We start from the raw sequence: 9909 nt of genomic DNA, 5'->3' as shown, positions 1-9909 counted from the left end.
CTTTCTGGCAATTGAGATGAAAATATAATTCACATCTTTGATTTCTGTGCCATCAAGGAGCTCAAAATGTTCTGTAGGAATTATGTCAGATGCTTGAGTGGTCATTAAACCCTTTGAAATGAACTGACAGACTCAGTCTTGCTGGGCTGCTGAGTTGATATTTCGGACAGACAGACATGCGCAGACTCACACACACGCCAGGCTCACGCAGAGGAATTCAGAGAGGACAGGGCGTGACCGAAGGGCCTGTCCACCTGCAGCCCGTCATGGTGGTCGTGCATCAACTTATGTTTTGAAAATGGCAGGTTTTGGCTGGTGATCGACGAGACAGGGAATATGGTGACTGCTCGCCAGGAACCTCGCCTGGTCCTGATGTCCCTGACCTGTGAGGGGGACACCCTGACCCTCAGTGCAGTCTACATGAAGGACCTGTCACTGCCCATTAAGATGCCCACTACAAACTCACTGTTCAAGTGCAGGTAAGGAAAAGGCCGTTCTTAGCTTTGGCCTGAGTGTTGATTCATGCAGTTTCAAGAGAATTTGAATTAGGGAGGCTACTATTATTCGATACATAAATATACTGAGAAAGGTGCACCATGTATAGGGTCAGGTCCTCAACGTCGTGATGATCTAAAGGAAGGAGGAATGAGGAAGCAGCTTCAGAAACATAGGTTTATGTGGGATTCACAGGCATAAAAGTCCCACATCAGAAATCCTGGGGGAAAAGCCTGACCAGGCGGTGGCGCAGTGGATAAAGCGTCGAACTGGGATGCTGAGGACCCAGGTTCGAGACCCGAGCTCTCCCGCCAGCTTGAGTACGGGCTCATCTGGTTTGAGCAAAGCTCACCAGCTTGAACCCAGGGTCGCTGGCTCGAGCAAGGGGTCACTCAGTCTGCTGAAGGCCCGTGGTCAAGGCACATATGAGAAATCAATCAATGAACAACTAAGGAGCCACAATGAAGAATTGATATTTCTCATCTCTCTCCCTTCCTGTCTGTCTGTCCCTATCTGTCCCTCTCTCTGACTCTCTCTGCCACCAAAAAAAAAAAATAAAAAAAGAAATCCTGGAGAAAAAAGCATATTGACATGTCAGCAAGGGACAGATACCACCATCAAAGGCTAAAGGACCAAAATGTGGTGGGAGGGACTGGGGAGAGTGTCCTGGAAGAGGTGACCTTAGGACTTGCCCTGCTTTGCCTGGAAAGACTGGGAACCTTCCAACTCAGAGTTAGAAAAGATGTCACAAATAGCTGTGTGACCTGGTGATACTTTGGTCTAATAAAAGGAAGTACCACAATAGCAACAAGCAAGTGTGACAAGAGCCATCCGACCTGCAGGTACCGAGGGGTCTGAGTCCCTGTGAGCAAGGTGGTCCAGCCGGGATGGAGCCCTGTACTGAGCTCTTCCCCCAACATCAGGGAGGCTGCAGGGAAGCCCTAATCCCAGAATGCTAGCACTGCTTCTAAGAAATCATGTCAAGACTTGATCTGTTTATCCCCTTATGGAAAAAATTAAATTTGGTCTAATTATACCTTTTGTTCCAGTTTCTGCATTTTGAATTAGAATGCTAAATGTAATCCATGCCCTATTTTAGGAGGTTATCACATCAAAAAATGTAGTGAGCTGAAGAGTGTCTGAAGACCCCCCAAAGTTCATAAAATGAAATTCCAATATAATTTCTAAAACATCCGAGGGTTTTCAACATAATAATATGTTTCTATTATAATTTGGTGGTTTTTTCTAATTATAAAACACTTATATATTCATAGTTGAAAAATTGGAAAATACCAAAAAATAAAATAAATAAAACATAGCCCATTTAAAATAATGTTAATATTATAACAAAATTTCTTTCTGTTTCTATGGCTGATGCTTTTAAAACCAAATTGAAACAAGACAAAAAATCAGTCTTGAATACTGTGACAAACTTAAGTTAATATGTTGTCTATTTTCTCATATTGTCAAAAAAGAAATCTTCAAAAATACCAATTTTCATGTTGGCACAATGTGTCCTGCTGTGGGTGCCCCCTGTGCATTTTAACATGTGCCCACATGTAAACATTTGAATTATTTTTAATGTTTTTCCAGATATGAAAAAAATGTGATAAATATCTTGGCATAAACATTTGTTCCTGTCTCTTATTATTTCCTTAGGGGGAGAAATTTTAGCAGTGGTATTATTACAAACAAGAGTGGATCCTAGTGACTTTTTGATCTATGTTGCTAAATTGTTTTTGCAGAATGGTTATGCCAGCTTTGTGGCCACGAGCAATTTATTAGGCATATCTCTCCACTTACATTCTGACCATTGTGTTGAAAAATATTTTGCTGGTTGTGTGGGGAATGTGGGAATTACTTGTTGATTTAGTTTGCATTTTTAATATGCCTAATACAATTTGTATTTCACATTTGTCCATATCCTGTTTCCTGTTTCTCAGCCACAGTTAGGTCTTTAGCCATAATTCTTGTGGTAAGCATGTTTTCCATTTCATTTCTAATCCATTTGCAATGGTGTGGAAACCTTCTGCATGGTCCTGTACAGGCTTTGGGCCATGCCCATGTTATAAACAAGAACATGTTTGGAAATTGCAAAGTAAGAAATGCTTGGACTCCTGGGGCAGAGATGTCAAGAACCCACTTGGCTTAGGTTTCCGTTATAGCCCAGGCCGTTCTCTTGTGGGGAAGTTGTAGTTTCAGCCCATAGTGTCCTAAAGATTTCTTTTGACTTTTGGGGGCCCCAGGATCACTTTTCAAAAGGTTGTGATCATAGCCAATGCACCTGTTTTCACAGTGGAGGTGGTTGCTGGATTTTCTCACAAGCCCTGCCAATCACATTTGGGATACAGAGAATTAGGGCCTTTGGGAGGCTTACTTAGGAACATTGCCTTTGTCAAAGGTTTTAAGAATAGTTGGACTTTAGTTGGGGAGGGGGGGTAGGATTCTTTGAAGGCTGCTCAGAACAAAGATAAGTGGAGGAGGAGAAGGAAGAAGGCACAGAACACAGCTCTGTTCGTTTAGCAACCTTGGGTTCTGGGTGTCTATATGAACCTGAACCCCAAGACCTACACCTAGAGGTTGCCATGGAAATAATAAGTATCATGTCATCGGTTCTTGCAATAATTGAGGGTAGATGCAAATGCATTCACTTAGTAGCCATCATCATTGTCAGCTGGAGTCCAGAGCAGCCTTCCTCTCCACCGTCCCTGCTGCCCGCCCCTCCAGCCTCCTGTGCAGGCAGCCAACGAAAGGCCATCGGCTGCTGGAGGCGGGCGGAGACAGGGCCTTGATGGCAGTCAGAGTTTGACTCTGGAGGAAGGAGGCTATTTTTCTTGTGCAGGCACCAGAAAAGAGAGTTCTAACAGGGAGATGACCTTCCAGGTCGTCTTTATACATGGATTTGGGTGACACTGCCATTGCTCGGGATGCTCCAGAAATGAACATTTTAGGTATTCCATTCCACACATGCACGCACATGCACACACACACTGGCTAACCCTCTCACACATACTCAGTTCTGGAAATCTTGACCTTCTTATGGTGGATCTGGCATTTGGAAAAAACACCAAGGTCGCTTGGAACTAAGTTGTGTGAACAAGGAGGTGATCAAGCTACATAAGAGGATTTATTTTCTTTTTTAGAAAATGGGGTTTGACCTAAAGTGGAGGGACTCGGTGCTGGGAAGTCTTCCAAGGTGGTCAGGGTTAGTGTAGAATGATTGCATTGCTCCCCAAGGCGACCGCTTTGAAAGGCAGTATGCATTTGGATGGATGAGTTTTGGGCATTTTTATTTTATGCATTTTCTTTATTCTTCATCTTGACCCAACAAAGAGTAAGGCAGATAGTCGCTCCTGGTGTTTGTTAGTCAAAGGATCTCGTTACTGTGTGCTCCCAGCATGTGGACTTCAGCCCTCTGACTTTAGGACAGAGACAGGTTAAAATGATGTCTCCTGATAATTAGGAATGACAGTGGCGTCCCAGGCTGACCTGGCTAGAACAGAGAGGGGCAGCCTGATTTCTAAAGCCATACCCATGCTCAGCCCCATCCCCCCGCCCCCTGCAGAGTGCACGGCCTGGAGATCGAGGGCAGGGACTGTGGCGAGGCTGCCGCCCAGTGGGTCACCGGCTTCCTGAAGACCCAACCTTACCGCCTGGTGCAGTTTGAGCCTCACATGCGATCGAGAAAGTCTCACCAGATAAAGAATGTGTTCCGGCCCATGGACCAGGTCAGAGGAACATCCCTGGGCTCGGACTTTGGGCAGGCTTCCTCGGGGCCTGAAAGCACTGTCTGCAGCCCATGGGGCAGCATGCATGTCTGCCGAGCTCAGCTCTGTTGTGTTGCTGGGCACCCCCCCGGCAACAGCAATAGGCAGACATATAGCCCTTCCCTTGGGAGCATCCTTTGATTTGGGGGAGACTCTAGCATTCTCGGCCATGAGCATCTACCATGCTATTTACATGAGCTTGCTGCTGTTAGGGTTTCCAAACTGTTCTGTGGCCGTGTCTTTTCTACTCCATTCTGCCATTGCACATGGCGTCCAGCCTTGTGACCATTCCATAGAACCACAATCGGGCTCAGATCACAGTGGGGCAGATGAGTGTGGGTACGGTCATTCACTGGCTCAAAATGACCCGCTATCCTTTACGGGAATAAGGCCTCTTTGTAACACTAGGATTGGTAGCACAATGCTACATAGTTCAGTTAGTAGAGCCATGAAAAGAATTGTGGTCGGCACAAGTCCTTAACCCTGATGTTCAGGTAGCGTGAAAATTAAATATCCGGGGAATCAGTGAATCATTTTTTTATTCACACATAATGAGGTCATCGAACCCAACCGCCCCACTGAACACATGAGAAACGAGAGGCTGGAAAAGTTGGAGTGATGTCCCACTTTGGGCAGCTCTGGGATCCCAGGGTCACCTCCTCTTCACTCCATCATATAATCCCTGTTTTCTGCAAGGCTCTCTACAGCTTCTGAATCACTGTGATTTTTCTAGAAAAAGAACCAGAGAAATAATGAAGGCTGGGGAGGGGTATGAGAGGAGGGGCCCCAAGAACGAGACCCATGGGCCCTCTGGGAAATTCCTTTGTGTGCCGTGTGTGTATAACCGTCTGTCTCGTTAACAGATCGCGTACGCTGATGCCAGCCCCCTCTTGGTCCTTTCCGAGGCTTCGCTGGCCGATCTGAACTCCAGGCTAGAGAAGAAAGTGAAAGCAACTAACTTCCGGCCCAATATCGTAGTTTCAGGGTGTGGTGTATATGCAGAGGTAACACTATGCCCCCTTGCCCTTTCCCATAGATTTCATTTTTTTTCTTTAAAGGTATACGAGTCTTTGGTGTTAGACTAGATTATTTCTAAAGCTGCATTATCCAGTGGTCCCCAACCCCCGGGCCGCGGACCAATACCAGTCCGTGGGCCATTTGGTACCGGTACACAGAGAAAGAATAAATAACTTACATTATTTCCATTTTATTTATATTTAAGTCTGAACGATGTTTTATTTTTTAAAAATGACCAGATTCCCTCTGTTACATCCGTCTAAGACTCACTCTTGACGCTTGTCTCGGTCACGTGATACATTTATCCGTCCCACCCTAAAGGCTGGTCTGTGAAAATATTTTCTGACATTAAACCGGTCTGTGGCCCAAAAAAGGTTGGGGACCACTGATTTAAATGACACAGCAGGCAATATTTCCATTTCCTAAGCATCTGATCAGCATGGGGGATACAGCTATTGGTGAGGCAGGAATGTTCCTTGGGGCTCTAAGGAGCAGGTCAGGGTCTGAGCCTTTTCGGGGAACTCCCAGGAAGCAGATGAGTTTTTGAGCCCAATTTCCTTAGCAGAGAGCACACAAGGTGTACGAACCATGGAATGGAGACGGGGTGTGCTCCTGTCTCATTAAAGATGGCTTTTTCTATGTGGTCCTGGCCCTTTTGGGGAAGGCATTCACACTGTGCTTGCTCGAGGCTTAGTTTTAACCTGAGAATGTGGGGAGGACACATATGGTCAGTCTGTAGCAATCTCTGCTTCTGGTCTGTTCTTCAGAAGCTTCTTTACCCTGAGGACCTCCTACTGTCCTTACTGCCTTCTCCATATTTTGACGTGGATGCTTAATCTCCCCTTCCAGATGTTTAAGGCTGAGGGCTGAATTTGCATGCAGGTGCCCGCTCTGCCCATTGTTGTCTGGCTTGGTGTAGGACGACTCCCCGAGTTTGCTTCTTTCTCTCACTTCTCTCGTTCAAGTGATGGACAAATGTTGGTGGCTGTGTCCTCTTCCTATTCTCTTCCTCTCCCTCTCTGGGTCATGTCGCCTCCTCTGTCGTGTGGTTTATTGCAATAGCCTTTCTTCACTGATCTCACTGCACCTAGCCTGACCAACTTGATTGACCATTGTGCACAGTTTGTTCTCCACACATTGGTGAAAGTAAGCCTGTGAGTCACATTGTCATTCTCCTACTCAGAACCCTCTCATGATCTTCCATCTCTCTTCAAGTAGAAACGGGACCTTCCTGATGACTGTCAAGGCCCTACGTGACCCCGCACTCTGCTGGCTCTTGGGCTTTATGTCCTGTCTCTCTCTCTCTCTCTCTCTCTCTTTTTTGTATTTTTCAGAAGTTAGAAGTGGGGAGGCAGTCAGACAGACTCCCGCATGTGCCTGACCAGGATCACCCGGCATGTCCACCAGGGGGCGATGCTCTGCCCCTCTGGGGTGTTGCTCCGATGCAACCAGAGCCATTCTAGTGCCTCAGGCGGAGGCCATGGAGCCGTCCTCAGTGACCGGGCCAACTTTGCTCCAATAGAGCCTTGGCTGTGGGAGGGGAAGAGAGAGACAGAGAGGAAGGAGATGTGGAAGGGTGGAGAAGCAGATGGGCACTTCTCCTGTGTGCCCTGGCCAGGAATTGAACCCGGGACTTCCACACACCAGGCCAATGCTCTACTGCTGAGCCAACCGGCCAGGGCCTTCCTGACCCTCTTTTTGTGCTCTCTCACTCTGCTCCAGCCACACTGGCTTCCTTTCCACCCCAGGACCTTTGCACTTGCTGGTGCTGCTGCTTGGCATACCTTCCTCACATATCTGCATGGCTCACTCCCTTACCTCTTTCACTCCCTGCTGGTCACCTTGAATCTTGCCCCTTGTCCTACTTAGAAATCCCTGGCCTTCTTTAAAGTCCCAGATTACAAGCCTCTTCCCCTGAAAAGTTGTCTCTGACTGCTAGACCCAAAAGAGTTGCCTCCCTCTCCCATAGCCAGCCTGTCCTGTTTAAATTTCCTTTCCCCTCCAGGTGCCGTGTTCTGGTAGGAAGACTTTTGCAGGCTCTTCCCTAGTGTTTAATGCAGTTTGGGGCCCAAAGCGTGCATGGAACATACAGCAGTTTCTCCTGTCCTTCCCCTTTGTCAAATAGATTCTTTCCTTATACGGTGCACTTTTTTTTACCTAGTTTATCTGTGAATCAATTTCTAGCAGTTTTTATTACACATTCAAGGGGCACTGGAAAGATTTCATAAATTAACTTCCTAATTGGAACTCGCATTTCTCTCTTTTGGATCTTTTCCATTTTTTTTTTATATGATGACAGTGCCCCCTGGTGGAGAAATGTCCACAGAACAGGCTGAGGCTGCTCTAAATGGAGGTGTCGCCTTTCTGGACTGTTGGGAAGCGAATGCGGTTCAGAGACCCATTCCAACGATTTAAAAGAAAAGTCTGGGATACAATTATGGAGAGTAATGCACACTATTAGAGTTCAGATTCTGAGCCTGGAACTCTGTCTATGGTCAACAAAGAAGGTTTGTTTTAACTCACGGTTTTTGTGTTCAGCCCACAGGCTGCTGGCCCGGCTCTTTTGAGGTTCAGGTCAGGAATAGTCAGATGCTCTTGTCTCCCCACTGTCCTTCCTTCTAGTGATATCTCAGAGTTCCCTTATGTCTCTTTTGTGCCTTTCAAAAAAATCTCCGCCCTGCAAGACACAGTTGAGATCCCTCCTTTTTCATAAACCCCCTGTGAGCACTGTGCCTGAAGATTTGCTCTCTAACCCACCCGAGCAGTGTTCTCCTACACAGTTAAACCAGGACATGCCATGATACCTTCAGTTTTTTTCTGGGGCTTTTTAAAACAACATTGATCATTAACCTGTCATATATGTATGTTGTATCACCCCTGCTGGGATTGTGGGGGTGCAGTTCGCTGATTTGATTTGTCCTGAGAGTTAGGCACCAGTGACTCTGGCCAGCTGTAGACAGATGAGGTGCCTGGGGGCCTCCTGAGCTGGTGCGTTTGTGAGCCTCCAGTGGAGGTGCACAGAGAACATGGCTATTGGGCCCGCTGTTGTGTGTTCATATCTGGCCAGGGGAACACGGGCTCACATGTGCAATGACGTAGGTTTTTTTTAAATTTATTTATTTATTTATTTATTCATTTTGTGACAGAGACAGAGATATACAGGAAGGGAGCGAGATGAGAAGCATCAATTCTTCGTTGCTGCTTCTTAGTCTCTTTAGTTGTTCATTGATTGCTTTCGCATATGTGCCTTGACGGTGGCGGGGGGGGGGGCTGCAGCAGAGTAAGTGACCACCTACTCAAGCCAGGGACCCTGGGCTCAAGCCAGTGACCTGGGACTTTAAGCCAGCGATCCATGAGCTCAAGCCAGTGACCATGGGGTCATGTCTATGATCCCACACTCAAGCCAGTGACCCCGTGCTCAAGCTGGTGAGCCCATGCTCAAGCTGGAGGAGCCCGTGCTCAAGCCAGTGACCTTGGGGTTTTGAACCTGGGTCCTCTGCATCCCAGTCCAATGCTCTATCCACTGTGCCACCGCCTGGTCAGGCTGACATAAGGGTCTTAATCTACCTTGATTATGCACAATGTGATCTGACAAGCTCTCCATACCCCCTACTCCCTTTCACCTACTCCATTTCTTCTGCCCACTTTTTCCCTGCCCCCTTTGAGTGAGGCAGGATCAATCAGGGAGACTTCCTGAAGGAGGTGGGCCTCAATCCCAGTTTGACAAATGAGATGAGAGGGAGCATTTCATTACATGTGAAGGAACGGAAACATCAAAGACAGAGAGAAGGGACAGGAAGGTGTGTGGCTGCTCTGGATAATGTAGAGTCTGCCATCTTTGATGTGACAAGTCAGGGTGAGGGCTCAGGTGAATTTTGTGTTCTATCTCCTAGGATTTGTGGAGCGAGCTTCTCATCGGTGACGTGGAGCTGAAGAGGGTGATGGCTTGCACCAGGTAAGGCGCTTCTGCTGCTGCGGGGAAGAGGGGGTGCGGGAAAGGGTCACTCCGACTCTTGTATGATGCTCTGTGGGTCTGTGTCCAGGTGTATTTTAACCACAGTGGACCCGGACACTGGCGTCATGAGCAGGAAGGAGCCCCTGGACACCCTGAAGAGGTAGGAATAGACCATTTATTTTCTCTAAGAGGAGGCAGTGACATGCCACCATGTACACAGTCTTGGGGCTGACAGGGTCCTGGTGACTGATAATCTGGGACATGTTCCTGGATGCTTTGGTCCTAGAATGCCTGCTCGCACATACGATCTTAGTTTTCATTGAGAATTTATGATTCAAGCAAACCAATTTTTTTTAAAAACATTGTTTAGTTATTTTGGCAAATTAAATTATAGAATGAGTATCAGATGACACCAAAAATGTATTAGGTGTGATAATGGTATTGTGTTGATATAAGAAATGTCCGTATGTTTTGAAGTATGTAGAGGAAATGACATTGATGTTTGGGACATGCTGTAGATTATTTTGGTAAAAGAAAAAAAAAAAGACACAGGAAAAATGTGTCAGTCTTGATCAGTAGAATCTGGATGACAATTCTTCCACTTTTATGTTTCTTTTACAATTTTCATAATAAAAATGTTTTAAGTGAGAGACAATTACAGAAAAAACGCTTAAT

At 46.5% G+C, this 9909-nt stretch overlaps 1 protein-coding gene across 7 annotated transcripts in view; it reads left to right on the top strand.

Annotated features, from left to right (window-relative positions):
• MTARC1 (mitochondrial amidoxime reducing component 1) overlaps window positions 1-9909 on the top strand; it is a 41438-nt gene that overhangs the window by 2653 nt on the left and 28876 nt on the right. For all 7 annotated transcript variants that reach the window (XM_066237969.1, XM_066237912.1, XM_066237921.1 and 4 more), the window contains exons 2-6: window positions 306-479; window positions 4061-4223; window positions 5126-5266; window positions 9173-9234; window positions 9323-9394. In XM_066237969.1, coding sequence (XP_066094066.1) covers window positions 306-479; window positions 4061-4223; window positions 5126-5266; window positions 9173-9234; window positions 9323-9394 — 612 coding nt within the window. The remainder of the gene's footprint in view (window positions 1-305; window positions 480-4060; window positions 4224-5125; window positions 5267-9172; window positions 9235-9322; window positions 9395-9909) is intronic.

Source organism: Saccopteryx bilineata, chromosome 1 (assembly GCF_036850765.1).
Source record: "Saccopteryx bilineata isolate mSacBil1 chromosome 1, mSacBil1_pri_phased_curated, whole genome shotgun sequence".
NCBI lineage: Eukaryota > Metazoa > Chordata > Mammalia > Chiroptera > Emballonuridae > Saccopteryx > Saccopteryx bilineata.
The sequence above is the reverse complement of the archived record's forward strand: the minus strand, read 5'-3'. Positions and strand labels throughout refer to the sequence as shown.